At 38.4% G+C, this 22,741-nt stretch overlaps 1 protein-coding gene across 1 annotated transcript in view; it reads left to right on the top strand.

Annotated features, from left to right (window-relative positions):
- Positions 1–22,741, top strand: part of Pcdh15 (protocadherin related 15) — a 537,968-nt gene that overhangs the window by 477,241 nt on the left and 37,986 nt on the right. Inside the window, exons 25-26 of the mRNA XM_028773900.1 lie at positions 4,242–4,457; positions 12,314–12,402. Coding sequence (XP_028629733.1) covers positions 4,242–4,457; positions 12,314–12,402 — 305 coding nt within the window. The remainder of the gene's footprint in view (positions 1–4,241; positions 4,458–12,313; positions 12,403–22,741) is intronic.

Below are 22,741 nucleotides of genomic sequence, written 5' to 3'. Positions count from 1 at the left end.
TTCTTTCACGAGAAGTCTGTGTGTGACTGTAGGGCATGTACTTGAAGATGTCTGACTCATGTCCCTCAGAGAAGATATGATCCTAAACTGAACTTGGGCTGCTAACCAGCTGCTGGAATTTTCTACTTTACCTCTATGAGCAACCGTCATTCAACTCTGTGTACTTGTTAGAGAGAGGAGAGTGTTCTCAAAATCCATACGCTTTTGGCAGCTGTTCTGTGACCACCTCCAGAAGTGAGATCTGTAAGATAGGTTGCTGAGTATGGTGTCCCTTCAAAGACGAAATGAAAGCGAGCTAAAACTGCATAACACAGGAAAACAGAGCGTCAGGGATTTACATATCTACCAAACCTGCTCTTAAAAAAAAACTCTTATTTCATTTCTACAATGTTTATGACCATAATATGCAAATTTCTAGAATGATATTTCTGAGTTTTATATAGAATGATGATTTACTTCAAAAAAAGCTTACTACAAGAAGCACCTCAGTCATTTTTTATGAAATATGACTGTGTTGTAGTTTTCATAATGTAATAAATTAGGGACTGAAACAAAATTTTTTTTTGGAAATGGGAAGTTAGTCTGTAGGAACTGTGTGATTTAGTTAATGTACCAAGAACCGCTATGATTATACAGTAACTATCTTTCCTATGTAAATTTCATTGCGTCTCTAGCGTTTATCTTCAAATTAAACAGGATCGAACCTTACAACACAAAATGTAGTGAAAGACTTGAGTCATAAAGTAGGACTTGTGCTGAATCTATTAATATAAACTTTGAAAATGAGCAAACCTAAGCAATAACACAGCCAGGTCAAGTGGCTTCCCTGAGGGATGGGGATCTGATGAGACCGAGTGTAGACATAAATGGCTGAGTTGTTTTGATTCTTAATACACATATTGACCTCATAGATATGCATATTTTTTCAAAAAATGTATTTCTCTGTACACTCATAACTTGGTACACTTTGGGTGTGGCTATTACATTTCAAAGTTTCCATTAACAATAAATGAGTTCTTTAAAGAGAAGTCTTAACGCTAACCAAAAGTTAAAGGTTGGATGCATCAAAATCAAATCTGTTTGTTTATGTTTGTATGTGCTGGGTACATGTGTTTATGTATATGTAGGGGTCTGTGTGTGTACATGCGGAAGCCAGAAGGCAACCTGAAGTGTTGTGCCTCTGTTGTTACTCATCTTGAGAGTCTCTCACTGTTCTGGAGTCACCAAGTATGCTAGACAGGTTGGCCCACTCTGGGGAGGTAGTAATAGGAGAATCCCTGGGGTTCACTGGCCAGTCATGCCCAGATATTTTTTATGTGCTATCTGAAAATCAACCTCAGGCCCTTATGCTTGCAAGACAATTGCTTTACTAATTGAGCCGTCTCCCCAGCCTCCCCAGTCCGAGCCTCTTTGGTTGATTTGACACTCATAGCAAAAGTTCTCAGAGTGTGGACAGTAATGTCTCAGGTTAGTTGGTTTAAATTCTGAGTTTAATTTTAGTTGTGAACACTTTTTTTTCCCTTATGCTATTCTCCGTGAAATGAATAAAGTCACCGCAGTTCAACACTTTTAAAGGTTACCTTTAATTACTCGTTCTTTCTCCTGTAAGTGAGAATGGAAAGCTAATTGAAATCTCATCGCTGGAACTCCAGTGCCTAAACCCAGCTGTGCTAAGCAGAACATCAGATCTCATGAGAAAATGAGCTGAAGTAACCTGCTTACTTACCCTCCTCTCACTGAGGAATCTTAGTGACGGGAGTTACGCTGTTGCTGGGGGGAATTAAATGATGAAAGCAACGTAAGAAGAAAGAGCTCACTTTGGTTCGCAGTTTGATCATAAAGCCCATCATGCCAAGAAAGGCATGGCAGCAGGACCATAAGGCAGCCGGACGCATTGCATCTGTAGTCACACAGATGGATTCTGGTGTCCGCATGCCTTCCTCCACATTTCCATCATCTTCAGTTTGAGACACTAGTCTAGGGAACCGAACTGCCCACGTTTGAGGAACATCTCCCCTCCTCCATTAAACGTCTCTGGAAATGACCCCACAGCCACTCCCGCAGAGGTGTCTCGGGGCGGAGTGGGTAATTCTGAACCCAGTCAAGTCAGCAACCAGAATTAATCATGACAGCAACTTAGACAAGTTTTAATTTGTTGGGTTTTTTTTTTTTATCTCGAGTTGAGCTATCTGGGTTATTTAGTATAAGATGCTTTTCCTTGTTGTGCAGATGGGGCTATCCTGAAATGCTTGAAATGTTCTGAGTATATATAAAGCCTGAATCCAAGTCAAGTTTATACCATACTTACTGTATGTGAGCTATTATTTGTTATTGTCATTGTTTGTATACCGACACTAACACGCTGTGGTCCACTTAGATCAAGCCTGGTTCTTTGGCCACGTAGGCCTCATTTCAAATTCCCAGTGGTGTCACGTATGACTGATTTCTGCTGCGAGGATCAGGACGTTTTGGGATGATCCCTATCCACACCCAGAACATTTTATCAGACATCGCTACTCTTTATAATTAGAACAGTAACTTCCTTAGCAGTATTTTTCTTGCTATTAAATTACTTTGGTATAGCTCTCAGAGTTTTGACGCAGATTAAAAATGCGTACTATATCATGCTTTAGGTTAAGTGCTGAGAAAAGTATCAATAACCATGTGATAGAAAATGCTGGAAGACAGACATTCTGAATGATGTGTATTCTGAATAATTTACATATAGCCTGATGACATTGTCTGATTCTCTTATCCACAATTTCTTTTAATATATGTTCTGGTTTGAATATATTTTATGCACTTACGCCCTACCCCAAACACAAAGTCCATAGCAGAATCAGAAGAACAATTAGCTTTAGATGTTCTGTCGCAGCATGTTTCTTATCTGAATTCGCTTCTTCCTATTTTCCTCTTGCATTTAGCCTTTCGTGTTATAGACTCGAAATTAAAAGTGGAAAATGTAATGTGAAGGTTCACAGCTTCCTTTCCAAATCCCTCTTCTACCTGTATAAGAGCTAATTGAGTTGTATAGACTTTGGTCTTTGATTTGGATATATTATATATTTATTTTATTTTGAATTTTTTAAATAATGCTTGTACATTTTTTTAAAGAAATACTTATATTTTATGTATATGAGTGTTTTGTCTGCATGCATGGCTAGGTATTACTTGCATGCGTGGTGCCTACTACAGAGGTCATGAGAGCCTCAGATCCAGGAACTGGAGTTACAGGTGATTCTGAGTTATCACATTGATGCTGGGAACCTAACCTAGGTCCCCTGGAAGAACAACCAATGTGCTTTTCAGTCCTAAGAATCACTAGAACCCACCATTTCTCTCTAAAGAGCTTCGCTTTGAAATAATTCTGGAACTGACATCCAGAAAACTTCCCTTTAAGTAGAAGCCATAGAACAAATACAATTTATTCTGTTCATAGCCATTTCTAAGAAGAAATTGAAAATCCAAATAGTTATTCCCTTTTGATATCTAATTGATTGAGACCTTAAGCCTGTTACACCATAACTCCCTGGCACTAAGAACCTCGTTTAATCAGAGGATTACAAAAGAGAGAGTTAGCATCTATCATACTTGATCTTGCTATAATATTAACTGGTTGGTATATATTCCTATATCCATAAACATATTTGTGAAAAACTACATCTGACTTATTTTAATTGATAGGTCTGTATAAAGTTCTTTATGTCTCCCACCTCTTAGACTACATGCTAGGTCAAAACTTTGATTTTTGTTTGCTTTTGGTTTTTCTTTTGTTTCTGTTTTGTTTTATTTTGGAGGGAAAGAGAAGGTGAAGTTTTGTGGGTAGAGGAGTAGGAAAGACCTGGTAGGAGCTGAAGGAGAGGAAAACATAGCCAGAATATTAATGAAAAAAATTAGAGACAAGAATCTACAATTATCAAAAATTACTGAAAAAAATTGAGGTCAGAGTGTAACCACAGATACTGGATAATCTTGAAATGATCAATAGATTACACCATGCCCATCATTTGGATTCATAGCCCTAAATGAAAACTTATCCTGACAGAAAGATTGGATCCTTATGTGTCGTAATAACTATTCCAGAGCCAGTATCATTGGGATGAAAACTATTATTGATAGAAAGGGAATTTTAGCAGAAATCTACTGTGCTATTATTACACAAGTAGCCTTGGAAGTAGAAATAAGCTTTCTGGTAGCTTTTTCTCCCTTCTCACAATTTATCATCTGATTTTCCTTCCTAGGCCACCGACAGGGACACGGGAAATTACAGTGCCATGGCCTACAGGCTCATCATACCACCGATTAAAGAGGGCAAAGAGGGCTTTGTGGTGGAAACATACACAGGGCTCATCAAGACGGCCATGCTTTTCCACAATATGAGGAGATCCTACTTCAAGTTTCAAGTGATTGCCACTGACGACTACGGGAAGGGGTTGAGCGGGAAAGCGGACGTACTGGTAAGCGCATGCGTGAGGGGCATGAGACGCGAGCCTTGAGTGAGTGTTTTAGTTATTTGCACTTTCAGTGATATTTTGAAATAGACTCTCTAAAATGTAAATCCCATTACATTATCATCAGGGTATATGGCCTTTGTAGTTTTAAAAACCAAAACAGAAAACACATTGTGGTAGGTTATATTTTAATATACGTCATTTTCTTTGTTAGGCAGGATCTTCAAGGATGGTAGAAATGAGACTTTACCAAGTTGCATGTGTCTACATAAGACAGTATCCCTTTCTTTTGTTTCTCTCGGGCTGAATATAGTTTCACAGGTAGATCGTCTCAAGAGCAATTCGATTCTAACGTTAACCAAACCATGTAATACCAAAGTGGACACAGAGGTTGTTTGGATTTTTTCACTGATAAACCTAGTGACAGTTATAAGTAGGATGATTGTTGAACGTTTCTCATATCAAGCAAGAATCAAATAAAACCTCTCTATCCTCTTGTACATCTTAGTAAGTTACACACTTTGGTTCTCATCTAGTTAACTTTTATCTCCATGTAGGTGTAAGGGATAAAATGGCATTTTCTCAGATATCAGAGAACCCAAGTCACCACCATGGTGTACAGACAGCTTCATGGTAATAAAAAAAAACAGTTCAATATTAGCCAAGAAACCTTTAATATAAAATATTATTTTTGATCAAACACAGGCCTGTAAACCTTACATAAGATAATGTGCACATTTTTCCTTTCTTATATTTAAGAAATGTACATTGTGGAGCTTAAAAGAGAAATGATAAGGTGCTAAGTATGAATAAGATATTATAAAATAAACACAAGGAAATATACATAACCATTATGTATAACGTATAATGGAGAAACATGTGAGCAATACGAAGTCCATGCTTTGTTTGAAATTCAAAGTAATTGTACAGTAATTATAAACCATATACTTAATGTATGTGTTTATACGTATTTATTTATACTTGGATGTTTACTAAATATTATGTATTTTTGAAGAAATACATTCATTTAAAAGAAATCATAATATATTTTATGTATTTGATATATATATATATATATATACACACACGCACACACACACACACGTGCACACACATGCATACATATATATACATACCTATATATTTCTATTACAAGCAGACGGCATCAGGAAAGTCATTTCAAAAATGATTTTCATAGTAACACATGCAATCTTTTTAGTTAAGAAAAAGACCAAATAAAGTCCATTCGCGGAGGGTGTGAGGATGATAGATGTCAAAACCAAGATGGAAGGTAGATGGAGACAGGGCTGGGTAACTCAGTTATTCACTCAACGTACAGCACATGAGAGGGACCACGGATGATGGGGGGCTTAAAGGCGGAAGTCGGTGGTTTGTGTGAGACGCGGAAGCCATGTGAAATATCGCGGAACCATGTTCTAAAGCGGTAGACAGTCATTGAAGACGATTAGTAAGGGTAAAGGGTGAGGTGTGTCTTTACACCATTTATTACTGTTACTTTATCAAGGGATGGTTCTTATAGTCCATGTGGATTCTTTGCTGGTTTTGTTCGGTGTGTTCTTCATGCTGCTCACTGACACTGTGATCTTCATGCGACAGTGTGGTCATTTCTCAATCTTTGCTCCTTCCTCGGAGTCTGACCTTCACCACCGTGATCTCCTTCCACGTGTTGGCTCGTATTTTCCAGTTCTCCCGGCTTACTTTTGGCAATCTCTTCCATTGTGTATAAGGTTATTCTTCCCATGTTCTATAATCATAATTCCTTGAGCTCTCTCCCTTCACCACGATATCAAATGTACCTGTACAATTTTGATGCTCTTGTTCCCAGCAAGACACTCAATCTGCTTAATTGAATATTTTCCTTCTCATACATTCTCTTATGAGAAACCTATATGTTCCTCATGCTTGATTAACTGACATACGGTGCTTTATCGGTGCTTTTTCCTTTCCTTATGTATTCTTTAGTCACAATCTCTGTGGAAATGAAGCCAGTGGATCTATTTCATTGATTGACTGGCCAATTGTGGCTGAAAAATCTCATACTATCAGACTGACTGTTGAGAAGCTAGAGAAGATGACAAAATTCTTCAGTTTAAGAAAATGAAAGTGTGAGAAATTTGAAAGCTAACAATGAGGACCTGACCCTGAGAATCCTCAGAGTGTCACAGAGGCCAGCGTCAGTGTACAAAGTCAAAAGCCCCTGCATCTTTGTCTATAAAAACATGCCTACTTGGGAAGGAAGAACCAGAGAAAGAAAAAGATTTTTGTTCTCATGTGATATAGTATCTGGGCCCCCAAGTCACTGCACAGCAAACTCATGGTCAGGGGAGGTGGACTCCAAAGTACATGTACCACCCCAGTGTCACTTAGATAAACCCTCATGGTCATTCAACACTCAGGAGAACAGTCCAGTCAATCCACAAGCAGAACATCACTCTTTATACTGTGCTCCATTGGGGGGGGGAACAGAATTTTGACTCTCCTTCTACTAGGTCACTGTTCATGCTGACAACATCTGAGAAAATGTGTACAAAAGTATGCTTACCTTTGCTTTAAATGGTCTCACTTGTCTAGTAGCCTTCAAGCCAACACCTAGGGTTTGGTTACTTACCACATCACTGTGACTTCTAGTTTTCTTTGCTTGCTTTATTTTCTTCTCATCCGGCAGCATTTATGCTTGACAAGGCTCAGGCCATGTGCTCTATTTATGGAGTGCTCACACTGACTTGGCAAGGTGTTTGGTACCATAACTTTAAAATATCATCTATGTAGTAAAAATGCTAAACTCTCACAGCCGATTCATAAATAGCATCTATCATCTACCTACATCTATCTATCTACCTATCTATCTATCTACCTATTATTATTATTTGTCTTTCCACCAATCATCTCATCATCTGTCTAGCTATCAAAAACAACTAACACCTTTAAATATTTTGTATGACAGATTGGAATACATGAAAAGAAATGATGACTGTCTCAAAATAAAAAGATTAAATTTGAGCTACCTGCTTTTGTTCATAGAATGGATTACTTTTTTATTTGAAGGAATAACTTAAAGACAAAACATGTTTATTCAAGATGAATATTTGGAAGTCATTTTCAGAAGGATGAATGTAGTAAGTCTTTCATGTCAAGGGAAACAATTGGCAGTATTTATTTCCGATGACAGCGTTGGAGCCTTCCAGTTTGAGTCACAACACTAAAAGGCTTGTATTTCCCACTGTGAACTTGACAGCGTGTCATTATCCAGTGACTATTCTGACAAGACTAGTAGTAGTCATAATTAAAAAAACATTTCTTTTTTCATTTTGTATAATGAAATGTGTCAGTATTTAAAATTTTTGAATTAATGTTATCCAAATGGCAAGAACAACATGTAGAAATTCAATCATAATATCAAACATGGGAGTACACTCCTGTAATTCAACCTTTGGAGATGGGCAGACAGGAAAATACAGAATTCAAGGCCACCATCAGGTACATATAGACTTCTAGCCCAGTCTGGGCTATTTAAGACTGTTGTCTAAAACAGAAGTAACCAAATATTGATTTGAACTATGAACAAAAGATTCTCTAAGCACTATAAGAAGAATGAATAGATTTTCATATTTGTAATCATTGCTTCAGATTTCAAATGAAATCCAGGGATGTGGGTGTGAACCTTTAAATTTTGGTACAATATCCTCAAAGAAGAAAATACACAATGATCTGTTGTAATGCTTATTTAATCTCAGATGGTGGTTTCTACCCTGCATTTGATCATTAAGTTCCCAGATAAAAGACACAAAACCTTGATATCTCTAATAAACCTGAATCAGCACTAGAGCTGGGCAGATATCTACCCTCTAAGCTATTGGCATCTACCTCTCAATAAAAAACCCAGAGATATGACTTGCCATGTTCTGTCTGGGCTCCTCTTACTTCAACTGGCCTGTCCTCACGGCTAATTCTCTTGAGTATTTACCTCATGGTTTCTTCTTCTCTCTCTATTCCCTCTCTTATCCTCAGATCCCAAACCCAGGAACTGGAACTCCACCTACCTCTCTTCTGCCCAGCTATATAGACTGTTGGCATCTTTATTTGACCAATAGTTTTAAATTAAGGAGCAAAGTCACACAGCATCACTCCGTGTACATGAGGATACTCTCATCACTGGGACAACCAAAGCTTTAGCACATAGCAAAAGACCAAACCTCAACAGTGATCCTAAAAAGGCTATTGAGCCATTCCTTTCATTGTACTACAAGAGGGTTTATAGCAAATTCCAGTTGGGAAGCACAGCTACAGTTCATAAAGAGAGGACAAGTGTGTCCAAACACTATATATCAGTCTCGGGTAGGTGCTGAGTGCCACAGCATGCTCTGGGCCACAGTGAAGTCTGGGGGGAGTATGAGAGGAAACTGGATTCCACAGACTCCATTGATAAACTCAAATGTCTCCATGGGGCATGTGATATGATTACATGTTGGGATTGTGTTCAACATGTGTTGAACTGTTTTAAATACTTGATTAAAAGCATAATTAAAACAATTCTGTCAACATCTTTCTAATGTAAATTTAAATTTCTAGTGTGAATTTTAAAGTTATGTAGGGTCTGTTATTAGGGATTTAGTGTATGTTCCGTAGAATGGCAATGTTGATTTTTATATATAAATGAAGGGAGGTGAAGAAATGGCTCATAAGGAAGAATGAAATGACCTAGATGTAAAATATGTACATAACAAAGCTGTCATCAGACCCTTGTGAGTCACATGCTTCTTCTCTTTATTTTGACTACATTTAGTCTTACTTTGTCACACAAAGCGTCTCAACAGTGTATACATGAATATCTCTAAAATATTTGAAATCCACCTGTGTAGAGGAAAAGCAAGCAATTATATATGGGACCATGAAAGCACTGAATACTGAGACCTTCCAGGGGATTCTCCACAACCCACAATGTCACCTCAGCACCCCTTCTCAAAGTAGAAGTAGGAATTGTTTCATCACCAACTCACTGGAATAGCTCTTAACTCTGAGGTAGATCCCAGCAGCAAGGGAGAGGAAGGAAGGAGCTTCAGCCTACAGAGACTGGGGTCTGATTGCTGCACTTCTGGTTGTGACTGCCTTCCTTCAGGCTGCTGGTGTTGACTGCAACCCTACCTGATCTTTCCTAATTCGATGTTAAAAATAAAGGGAAAAAAAAAGAGGGAAAGCAAAAGAAGGAAGGGGTCAAAGATAGAAGGAAGAGAAAGGGAGATAGAAAAAAAGGAGGGGAGAGGAAGGGAATGTGGAGGAAGAGAGGAGAGGGGGAAGGGAGGGAGAAAGGAAGGTCCAAGTTTTAGAACCACACTTATAGTGATTTTCCCCCATATAATTCTACTAAAAACTCCAAAATTCAAAGATAACAATTCTGTGCATATAGATGCAGCTGCCTGTAAAGAACAAGAAGCACAGAGTTTAAACTGCCAGTGGCCACTGCTTGACTATTGACGTATCAAAATGAGTCTTAATGCAGACTTTGAGAAGATATATTAGCCTCACACAATATTAGGCTCATACTAAATTTGAACGGCCTCCTATGGAGCTGTGAATATTTTCTGTAATATCGCAGACTTATTTCCTTGGAAACCTAAATGATGCAGCAGGTCTGAACTGGTTCTCCTACGTGGTGATGCTCAAGGGAAGCCAGCAGAGGCAGGCCCTCTCAGAGGAGCACCTGTCCTCAGATTGCAGATTTCTGCTTCCTATCAGTTATCCTTTTGTCTACTTTTGTGATTTAAATTTCCTTTCTGCTTCCTAGAGGTTTTGTAAGCCCATCTCTTAATAACTGCTTTTAGATAACTTGGAGCCAATATGAAAATTATATGGTAATGTGAATGCCTTTCCTACCATAAATTATGTTGAGATATTTGGTACTAACTATAATCAATCTGGAGTGTCCAGTTTTATGGTTCTGGTGCACACACACACTAATGCTACTGTAATTGTACATGGGCATGTGAAGGATTGTTTAAGATATGACCTCAGATTCTTGCACAAATATTTGGCAGCAATACAGCATACAAGCTATGTAGCAACAACACAGCCCTCACATAAAATGATTGATTATTAAACTATAGCTATGGTGGGCTAGAGAAATGGCTCATCTACTAAGAGCACTAGCTGTTCTTCCAAAAGACAAAGGTTCAATTCTACATGATGCTCGCAACTGTCTGTAACTCCTGTTCCAGGGGATCTGACACCCTCATTCAGGCATACATACAGGGAAATCACCAATATACATAAAAATAATTTTTTTTTTTTTTTAGAAAAAGAGTCTCAAAAAACCCTATAGCTATGACACATTCTTTGATCTCTGTCCTAGTTAGGATTACTACTCCTGTGACGAAACACCATGACCAAAAGCAAATTGAGGAGTAAAGGGTTTATTTGGCTTGTATATTGTGAGGGAAGCCAAGTCAGGAACTCAAAGCCTGTAGGAATCTGGAGGCAGAAGCTGATATAGAAGCTAGGAAGGGATGCTGCTTACTGGCTTACTCCTTATTTCTTGTTTAGCCTGCTCTCTTCTCTTCTAGCACTCAGAACAACCATCCCAGAGATAGCAGCATCCACAACGGGCTGGGCTCTCCCACATCAATTACTAATGCCCTACAGGCTTGTCTTCAGACCAATTTTATGGAGGCAATTCCTCAGTTAAGTTCCCTCCTCTGAGGTGACTCTAGCTTGGTGTCAGGCTGACATAAAACTAGCCATCAAAATCACACAACAAATACTCCAGTTGTTTTACGGTTTTCCCTATTTAAATGGGAGTCATATCTAGTAACTACTTGTGATAGTTAAAGTTGAAAGCTGTAGGCTTCTTGAGAAAAATTAAGTAGAATGCCGTCAGCATAGAACTACTACTTTCCCTTTATATGATCACAGAAGGATCTAACGGAAGACTAAATACAGCACAGCCATCAACTCTTGCTAACATTCCTCATTTGGGTTTCACCGTAGATATCGTATGCAGGCATCTCCATGGATCAGATTGAATAGACATGGGGACTGTATGTGAGAAGCCTGTGGCATCACTCTAACCCACTTTACCTCCAGAGTATCTGTTGCAATGAGTAAATTATCATTAGATTTAAAAATTCTAAATGGTATTTTGATTCTGCTGGCTGTTTCTTAACTGATGAAATCGAGTACAACCAAACTTCCACTCCTATGTTATTGTCTTAGTCACTGTTCCATCGCTGTAAAGAGACACCATGACCAAGGCAACTATTAAAAGAGAAAGCATTTATTTGGGGACTCACTTAAAGTTTCAGAGGGTTAGTCCGTTATCATCATGGAAGAGAGCATGGTGGCAGGCAGGCAGACATTGGAGCAGTAGCTGAGAGCTACATTCTGATCCACAGACAGAGAAAGGGAGACTCTGAGCCTGGCCTGGGCTTTTGAAACCTTAAAGCCCACCCCCAGTGACGCACTTCCTCCAACAAGGCCACACCTTCTAATCCTTCTAATCCTTCTAATAGCCCCACTCCATGGTGACTAAGCCTTCAAATATGAGTTAATAGAAGCCATTCCGATTCAAACCACCACAGGTATCATAGATCTTAAAAAAGCAAGCTCAAAGCCAAAATAATGAAATCCACTTAGCATCTAACTTTTTCGGTCCACAGGAAGTCCTCTACCTATTTCAAGTAGTGGTTTATTCCTAATACCAATAGGAACTTATGTAATTTTTCAAAAATAAATCATCCAGCAATGAGTAACTACAAATTCTAGAGATGATAGGAAACGGAGTAATATTAATATTTGAAATGTAAATGTTCACGATTAGAAATTCAATACATTCTGTTTTCACTTTTCAGGTCTCCGTGGTCAATCAACTGGATATGCAGGTCATTGTCTCCAATGTACCCCCTACGTTAGTGGAAAAGAAGATAGAAGATCTTACAGAGTAAAGGATTTTTGTTTATTAACAGATTTCTCTCCAGATAATTTAACTCCATAATCTTAGTTTGACTGAGCCATTCAAATGACAGTATTCAAATCAGGAAGGTTTTGAAAATACTTTCTTCGTGCTAATTTTGTTTATTCTTTTCCCAAGCTGTAAAGTTTCACCGGAAGTAGGTAAAGGTTCTGAAAGTACCTTCAGGTATCAGTGGCCATTAGACTGAGGCTAGCCCAGCCTTCAAAATGCTTTGATGCATTGACAAGACATCAGAGTGCAGCGTAAGCAAATAGCAGGTGACATGATTTGAATATGTACCTTGGACTGGTCATCCAAGGTCATGCAAAAAATTCATTAGTTCAGCAGCCCAGATAGAAAAAAAAAAGTGTTATTTTTCAAAATGGTATGTCCATATCCACCAGTACAGCTCATCTTCTAAAATGAAAGTATGATATTTTTTTAAGTCCTTGGTGACTAACCGTTGGGGGGATTGTTCTCCATTGTTCCATGATGTCAGAGAAAGATTTACCTTTGATGGTCGGATTTGATCCCACACTGAGAGGGTCATAAGTAATGAATGTCAGTCATTTGAGACTAACGAAGATTTATACCTGTCTTAAACAGCTGAAGTTTAGAAGGAATAGCTTACCGGTCAGGCATACCTGAGTTCCATTCTGCTGGTGCCATGGGTAATGTCCTAGTATCACAAAATGCTCAGCTTTGTTTGTCGGAAACTGTACCTCTTTAGGATGTTTTAGATGTGCGTGTCTTGCACTTAAATTTTTATCTCATTTTTGGACTCGGAAGATAGACATGGGAGATTCACAGGATCCCTCAGTCCTTCTTCCCAGATGGCCACATGGAACCCATCTCCTTTCTGCTTTCAACTTTAAATAAACAAATACAAGGAAATTTTAAAAAGTGTTATGAGTTTATCAGTTTTATATTTTCTGCTTCCTTAACACTAGGTTGGTAATGACTTTACCTGTCATGTTTGACATAAGTAAAATTGTCATCATCGATCTATTTTTTTATTATTATTATTATTTTGAGACAAGGTTTCTCTGTGTAGCCCTGGCTGTCCTGGAACTCACTCTGTAGACCAGGCTAGCCTCGAACTCTTGAACTCAGAAATCTGCCTGCCTCTGCCTCCCAAGTGCTGGGATTAAAGGCATGCACCACCACTGCCCAGCAATCTATTTTTATTCCTTTTTAAAAAACTGCTTGTGAGTCTCTCTCTGGACTTCAGGCTGACCTTGAACACTTTGTTTTTCTTTTTTTTTTTATTGGATATTTTATTTACGTTTCAGATGCATTCTCCTTTCCCCATTTCCCCTCCCTAGAAACCCAGTATCCTATCTCCCCTCCCCCTTTTTGCTTTTAAACCATTTTAATCACATGCAAGTATTAAGGTCAGTTCTAGGTTAAGGGACTAGCAATAGAATAGATGAAAATAGTCAAGGAACAAGCAAGACAATAAACACAAATAGTCAAAGAACAAGCAAGGCGATAAACAAATTTCCATGAACACTCCCATGATCACTGTTTAAGGGCTTATCAGAATGACCAAAATATCTGAGCCTACTTCCCTGTTCTAGCCCAAAGTCATTTTCATGTCTGAAGCCTACTTCTTTGCTCTAGCCTAAAATTTAGATTCCTGTCTGAAATTACTTCTTTGTTCTAGCCTAATGTCAGATTCCTGCCTGAAGCACACTTCCTTGTCCTTGGCCAATGTCAGATTCCTGCCAAGCAGCCCCAAAAGCTCTCTGCCTCTCCACCTTTTTTATTTCATTAACAAAACTGACCTTAGACTCTTAATGCCCCTGCTTCAGTTTCCTAAGTGCTAGGTTGTACTGTGTGCCCCATACTGGCTTGCTATTACTTATTAACTCTCTATTCCTTAATATTCTGGTGTTGTCAAGGATTATCAAGCCACAGTTGCCTCTTTAGCCCAGTGCCACTTTCTATGTTTTGCGTTCAGCAGGTGATATCTATGCCTTTTTGTTGAATTCAGGAGGATCCACGCCAACTCTTGCAGTAAATATGCACTAAGAAAAATAACCCTAGGTCTAAATGCACAGGAAAAATCTTCAGATAACTAGATAGTTTCTTTTGCACAGGACCAAAGGCCTCTCCTCTTTATTCCACATATAGACACATGCTCTCTCATAACACCAACTGAAAAACAAGTGAAACCCTGTCTCCCCACCAGCTATTTCATCTGTTTTAATTTTTCCAAGCATTCTCTAATGCTCCTGTAATTTGTCCACGTCTCCTTAGACTATAATGAATGTATTAATGTGGTTCGATGCCAAGCTTCACTCCAGTTTTATAGGAGGCATTTGATACATTTCATTGACTAGATATTTAACCCAAACAATCCCTGTGCTCTTCCCTCTGTACTGAAACAAAACGTATTAAACCGAAACTCAAAGTAATGAGACAGATGTATAACTCTGTAAATGTTTATAAGATTTAATGGCGTAAATGGGAAGCCCTGAGATCTTGAGATACATGTATTATTGCAAAGGAAACTTGGACGTTAAGGCTTTTTACTTGAAATGGTCTTTCCTAGACTCAGTTCTAACATTTGTTGATAACGGTTAATAAAGCTTACATGGCTGATGTTGAGAGAACTAAATTATGTAAGGAGATAAAAATCAAGAACACCCAGAGTGGTGATTGTTCTATGTACACTGGGCTAGTAGATGAAGCCAATGGGTTCTGACAGAGAGGGACCAGGCTTTTGTGCAGTGTTTTAAGAGAACAAAGCTTTGTAACAGAAACCAGTTTATTAATTCACATGTATATGTTTGAATACCGTTAGAGCTTCATGGCCTCTGGTAGCATTTATAATTCTTGAAGCTGTTCTTATCTACAAAAGTAGAATAAAAACATCTTTTTGACCTTTAAAGAATGACATATTCTTTGACAAAGTAAATGAATATCTGCTTGCTGTACTTTTATTTCCATTCTATTAAAAAAAATCACACACACACACACACTCACATACACACAATTTTACCATTATCAGTATTCTTAAGTACATTGTTGCTGATCATGTACCATAACTTCTTCAACTCATAGAAAAGACTGTATATCCATTAACTAGCAGCTGTCTGGTACCTTTATCCTCTGGTCCTGGTGCCCACACTCCACTCCTAACAGTGTGAAATTGACCTTTTAATTTACGCTGTAGAGTAGAAACATATATGTCACCTTTTGTGACTGACTCGCTTCCTTTGACCTACAAACATCCTCCAGATTCATCTATTTTTGACATGCAACCGTGTCTACTTGATTCAACTATTTGGATGTGTTAGGTTTTCGTTTTTATTTTTTGAGGAAGTAATTTTTCTCTGGTCACATGGGCCCTTTCTAATTTTCTGGCTTCTACCTTCCCTTACTTCACACATATATTAAAAATTATGTTACAATCCACATATAACAGAGAACATGTGGCCTTTGTCTGTCAGGGCCTGAATTAAATTATCTAGTATATACCATTTTCCTGTAAATAATTCCACTGTCGTTTCAGCTAAATAAAATTCTGCTGAGTATGTATATACTACATTTTTCATTGTCCATCCAGTAGTTGGTGGATATCTAGGCTAATTCCATACCCTTGATATTGTGTCTAGAACAGCTGTACTCGTGGATGAGCATATATCTCTATAGCAAAGACTAGGAGCAGAATATCTAGATTGTGTGGAAGTTCTGTTTTCAGCTCTCTGAGAAGCCTCCACAGTGATGCCCACAGTGACCTTCCCACACCACCCCCACCAACAGTGAGTCCAGATTCCTCATTATCCCCACCCAGGCCAACATTTGTGCTCATCTTTTCCGGATGACAGTCACTGTGACCGTGGCAAATTCGAAGCATCTAAGTGTATTGGTAGCATGCGTTTCCCTGCCAGCTAACAATGCTGAACACTTCTAACACACTAATTGGCCATTTGTATTCCCCCCTTTCAAATATTCCGTTCAGCTCGTCAACCTATTTTTGTTCAGGTTGTTTGTTTTCTTAGAGATTAGGTTGTTTAGTTCTTTTTATATTCTAGATATTAATCCTCTATAAGATGTATAAGTGGCAAAGCTTCAACGCTGGTCTATAGGCTGCCTAGTTATTTCCTTTACTATATAGATGATTTTAGTTGTGTGTTGTCTTATTTGTAACTAGGGCCTTACTGTTTGAGCTACTGGACATTTACCTTAACCTGTTTCCCCTGCTTTTTTCTCTAGCACTTTTGGGTCTGTGTTGTGTTGCAGTCCATTTGGAGATTATTTTAGTACAAAATGAAAATCGAGGGATCTGGTTTTATCCTTTTATCTGCAGGTAGCCCATGTTCTCAGTACTGTTTGTCCAGTCTCCAGTGAGGACTCCTTACATCCTTGTAAAGAAAAATAATAATCGAAAGTATCTGCAAGGGTTTCTATCTGAGTCCTTATTTTATTCCACTGTTTACGTGCCTGCTTTTGTGCCAGTACCATGTGGTTTCTATCACAACGGCTCTTCAAAGTAACTCAGAATAAGGGATGGAAATACCTCTAGTATTATGCTTTCTGCTCAGGGGTACTTTGGCCTTCTAAAGTCTGTCATATTTCCATTTTTCTGTTAATGTCTGTGGAAACAATTTGGGGGTCTTGGTTGCGATTACATAAAATCTATATAGAATATTTCATGTGAAACATGTTTTCCCAGTGTTTTTTCTCTTCCAGTCTAAGAGCATGAGAGACCTTCCCAATATCTAGTGACTTCTGCAGTTACTCTCTTGAGTGTTTTAGAGTTTCATCATAGAGGTCATTTGCCTCCTTGGTTAGGTTTTGTGTGTGTGTGCGTGTGTGTGTGTGTCTGACATAATTTTGATCAGCTTCCTTTCCATCATTTCTTCACCGCCATCATTGTTCCCGCTAGACAGAATTATATCCTTTGTGGATGGCAATGCTTTGACTTCCTACTTTCTGATTTGTATCTCCATCTTGGCATTCTTGTGTTGTTAGTGCTATATTGAATGAAAACAGGAGTGGACAGTTTTGTATTACTCATGAGTTTAGTGAAGCAAAAGATTCATCTCACCACTGTCCTCTCTGTGTCTGTCTCCTCTCCAGCTATGATATGGGCAGCTCTCTTCTTCCATGCATGCCTTTCCACCATGATATGTATACCTTGCTTCATACCTAAAAGCAGAGAGCCAGCTGACTATGGACTGAAACTGCCAGGCAAAATCAAATGTTTCTCTTTAAATCGATCCACTCAGGTGTTTTGCCATAGTGATGAAAACAAAGATCACAACACTCTCTTGGTAATTTTTGTTTGTTTGTTTTTCAGAAATATTGGGTTTTTACTTTATTTTAACAAAGAAGGAGGAACCTCTTCTGTTTGCAAGAAGATTGAGCCATTTGAAACTCTCATTGTCTATAAGAAGTTGCATTTCTTTCCCGGATTGAAAATTAATATATAATTACCTTTAGAAAGCATTTTACATCAATCACCCTATGCAGGAAGTAATATCCTCTTTGAGAAGTCAAACAAGTCTAAATACATATGTGTATCTAGTTTATATTGAAAATATCCTACAGTAGGATTTTAATTACTGGTAGTTATTAAATCAAGAAAATGAGGAAAAAACAAAAATAAAAATCATAGCAGACAAACTAAAAAAAGAAAATCAATTTGGTTTTATTGTTTAAAGCTCCCACTAGATATCTCTGTGTAAAGATTCCTGTAGGGTACCCTGTTTGTTTGCATTGCTTATTCTATGATTTTATTCTTTTTTTTACATGTCCATGACAGTCACCATTCTCTCTACCCTGAATTCTTGTAATCAAAACTGTATCAGTTTCTGTTGGGAGAAATCCATTTATAGAAATATAACAAAATGATTAGCTTTTTGATTCGACATTGATAAAGAAAAATTAAACACACATCTGTCCTACCTTTCTATGCTTCTTTAACAATAGAACAATAATAGATTAAAGCAACATTGAAAGCTTAGCTATTTAAGAAGTATATTTTGTAGAAATCATTGTGGGGTGTGTGTGTGCGTGTTTGTGGCTATGCACATAAGCACACACATTCATAAGCATCCATGTTTGTGGGTGCACATGTATGTGCTCACATGCAGAGGACATTGGCACTCCTGCTCTATTGCCCCGGGTTACTTTTTGAGGCAGGGTCTCTTGCTGACCCTGGGGCTCTCTGTTTTGGCTAGGCTGGATAGCCAGTAGCTCTCCAGTTCACCAGTTTCTACCTCAAGATGCAGAGGTTACAGGCATACGTGGTCATTCCTGACATTTGCATGAGTACTGGAGATTTGAATTTGGGTCATCTTACTCCTAAGATAAGCATTTTTATCTACTGAGCACTCTCCCCAGTCACCAGAATCAGTGAACCCCTAAAACAACGAGAAAATGTCCTTGTCTCGTTGTCTAGTGGTCTAACTAGATTTTTCATTTTAAAATACCTCAAAAACAAATGGAAAAATGATATGGAATAGCCAACCCTAAATATCATCAGCCTGTTTTATTCTCTTCAAATAAAAGATTATTCAGTTTAGCTTTTTTTTTCCAGGCATTTGCACCAAGTACATTTGCACCAAATCTATGTAGGAAAACAGTTGCACTGTGAAGTAGACACAGAGCTAGCCACTGTTCTCTCAAGCTGTGCAGCTCCTTTTCAGGGATGAACTAGTACAGTGACCCCTTTGAAGTACCTCACTTTCACTCTCCATAGACACGAAGTGAATAATTTAGCATTGTAATGTTTTATGCTCTGAAATCCAGAAATTGTGTCAAACAGAACAGCGTATTATTTTATAACACAACCCAAGTCAGAATGTCAAATCAATGAATCTTTTACTCAGGCCTGTGTTCTGAACAGCAGCAATCAATTCTGTGTCTTTCTGAGTCATGCTTAGTTTTTTTTTTTCTTAAATGTCTATGCTCAGACAGAAATTCAACCACTTGCATTTAAAAATCCATTTGTATCAGTAACAATAAATAGGGTTGTAGATTCTGTCATTCATGACTCGTGTGTATTGGCCACTACATCGGATTATTTTTAATGGGCCAGGCCACCTTACTCCAAAGAGAATGAAATAGTTTACAGTGACTTAGACAGTATATCTGGATAAAATACATTGAAAAAAATTAGTTCAGAAAAATAAAATAAAGAAAATTAAAGAATCCTCAGAAGCATGCAGGCCAGATTGCCAGGCTTATATAGAAGCCAAAACACATGAACCAATAAGCAAAAATGGTAACACGAGAATTTGTCTTGGACAGGCTGAAAAATAAGGACTGATGTCAAGGCTTTCCTCTGATCTCCACACATAAGCCCTAGCATACACAAGACTGAAAACCAAGAATGAAAAATGTCCAAGATAGGGAGACAGATCTGCTGGTATAGTGCTTGCAAACAGGAACCCCAAATATGAATCCTCAGTACCTGTGCTCACAATGAAAGCAAATAATAGAGAGGCTCCAAAGCCTTCCACAGAAGCCTTCCACAAATACACCACAGAGCAACCACAAACCAGTGAGCAATCATTACAGATCCTTGTAGATACCACAGAGCAAACACAACACAGTGACCAGTCACTACAAAGCCTTCCTTCCATACACCACAGAGCAAACACAAGACAGAGACCAGTCACCACAGAGCCTTCTAGATACCACAGGACAGCAATACAGTGACCAGTTCCTCAGAACCTTCCAGATATCACTGAGCAACCGTAAACCAGTGAGCAATCACTACAGAGCCTTCCAGAGACCACAGAGAAAGCACAAGACAGTAAGCAATCACTACAGAACCTTCCAGATACCACAGTGCAACAAGACAGTGACCAATCACTTCAGAGCCTTCTAGAGACCACAGAGCAAACACAACACGGTGGCCAATCACTACAGAATGTTCCAGATACCACAGAGCAAACAACAGACAGTGAGCAATCACTACAGAGCCTTCCAGAAACCACAGAGCAAACACAAGACAGTTAGCAGGCTGTTTATTCAGCAGTCCACGGCCAACACTAAACAAACTCAATAGTATCTTATTGGGCTCATGTTGCTTTTTGGAGTTTTGGTGGGGAGGAGAGGAGGATATTTTATTATTTGTTTGTTTGATTGGTTTGTCTTATTGGCCTTCTGAAAATCTAGGAGCCAGAAATTGATGGAAGGAAATGCATTTTCTCAAACCTGAATTTTTTCATTTTTATTTTAAATTAGTGTAAAAGGTACTAGGTCTCCCTAGTGGGGCATTCAATCAAAGTATGTCTCAGAAGATGTCCTGTGCTCTCCCCTACCTCTCTGCTACTGCTGCTTTCCAATGTCTTTGCCTCTTTCGTGGTCCATGTGTCCCCCTTGCCCTCTCTCCCCCTTCCTGCCTCTATTCTCCTTCCTCATAACCTGTACTTACCCTCTTTTGGTGTTTTCTAGTTTTTGAGACTACACACACACACATATACACACACACACACCTACATTATATATGGGCTAGTGTCTGCAAATGAGAGAGAATATGCTGGGTTTGTTGGGTGTTGTTGTTCCTGACTTCCAGTCACCTCATTAAACTTTCTATGTCCATCCATTTTCCTAAAAATTTTATGATCTCGTTTTTCTTTATAACTACACATTATTCCTTTTTTTAAAAAAAAAATCTACTGTTGGATGTTGCCCAGGAATGGTATAATTTGGGTCATGGATTCTATTTTTAATTTTTGAGAAATCTCCACACTGATTTCCTTGAGGACTACACTGGTTTATAGTACTGCTGACAGGGCAAAAAAAGCACTCCAAAAGATATGGATCTGATTTCTTCAATAGTATTTTTTTCCAGCATTAATTATTAAAGACACTCTTTTTCCTACCACATGTTGTTGACACCTTTGTCAAATATTAGGTCGGTATAGCTATGTATGGGTTCTCATAGCTATGCCAGCTTATGTATAGCTTCTCAATGAGTTCTCATCAGTCTGCCCATCTTCTTATGCCCATACCAGGCTGACTTTGTTGGTTGCTAAAGCTCACTAGTATAATTAAGAGACCATGTGCAATGATACTTCTGTCTGTGTTCTTTATCTATCTATAGCAATGCTTTGGTGTTTGCTTTTGTGGATCCATATGAATTCTTGGATTATTTTTTTTCTTGGTTTTATGAAAGATAACATTGGCGTTTTGATGGGAATCGGATCACATCTGTAAATTACTCTTGGCAACATAGCTGTTTCCGTGACATTCATTCTGCCAAATTCATCTTTGCTTTCTATCTTCCAGTGCCCTGAAGTTTTCCCTGTAGGGGGATCTTTCACTTTCTTGGTTAGATTTATTCATATGTACTTTATTGTTTTGAAGCTATTATAAATGAGATATTTTTCCTAATATCTTCTTTTGTGAGTTAATTGTGAGAATATGTGAAGACTACTGATAACTGTCAGCTGCAATTTTATGGAAACTTTTTAATATATCTATGAGGGATTTTTAGGTTCTAGAGAGTCTTTTAAGTATAGAGTCATGCCATCTGCAAAGAGAAACAGCTTGATGTCTTCTCTTATTTCCAACATTTTGTGTGTTTCTCTTATCTTATTGCTCTATGACTTCAAGCACTTTATTGAATAACAGAGAAGAAAGTGGACATCTGTAGCCCATTCCAGGTTCTGGAGGCAATGCTTTTAGTTTTTTCCCCATTTGTCATAATTTCAGTTATGTTGTGATGGTTTGAATAAGAATGGCAGCCATAGATATTTTTTTTAATTTGATCCTCAGTTGGTAGATTGTTTGGAAGGATTGGGAAGTGCAGCCTTGTTTGAGAGGCTGTGTCACTGGGGCTGAGCTTTGAGGTTTCAGACTAATTACACCATCCCCAGTGTCTCTTCCTCTATCCTTTGTGGTTGTGTCTCAAGATGCAAGCTCCTAGCTGCTACTCCAATGCCATACCTGCCTGCCTGCTTTCGGGCTTCCCCCACCATGATTCATGTTCATGGACTCTAACTATCTAAAGCCATGAACTCCAAACTAAATGTGTTCTGTAAGGTGCCTCCGTCTTGGCGTTTTATCATAGTGATACATAAGTAGCTGAGAAAGTCTTGATTTTTTACAGGCATGCTCCATCTATTTCTGCCATGACTTTGGTCATGAAAGCCTGTTGAACATTTTCAAATTCAGTTTCTGCATCTATCAAGATTTGCCTGTCTACATGGTATGATTTTTAAGTGTTGAAACAACCTTGCATCCTGAGGAAGATTCTTGTCCTTTTGAGAATTTTTGCATTTATTGGCCTGTGGTTTTCTTCTTCTTGTTGTTGCTGCTGCTGCTGCTGCTGCTGCTGCTGCTGCTGCTGCTGCTGCTG

The sequence above is a fragment of the Grammomys surdaster genome, unplaced genomic scaffold (assembly GCF_004785775.1).
Source record: "Grammomys surdaster isolate TR1022 unplaced genomic scaffold, NIH_TR_1.0 237, whole genome shotgun sequence".
NCBI classification, from domain to species: domain Eukaryota; kingdom Metazoa; phylum Chordata; class Mammalia; order Rodentia; family Muridae; genus Grammomys; species Grammomys surdaster.
The sequence above is the reverse complement of the archived record's forward strand: the minus strand, read 5'-3'. Positions and strand labels throughout refer to the sequence as shown.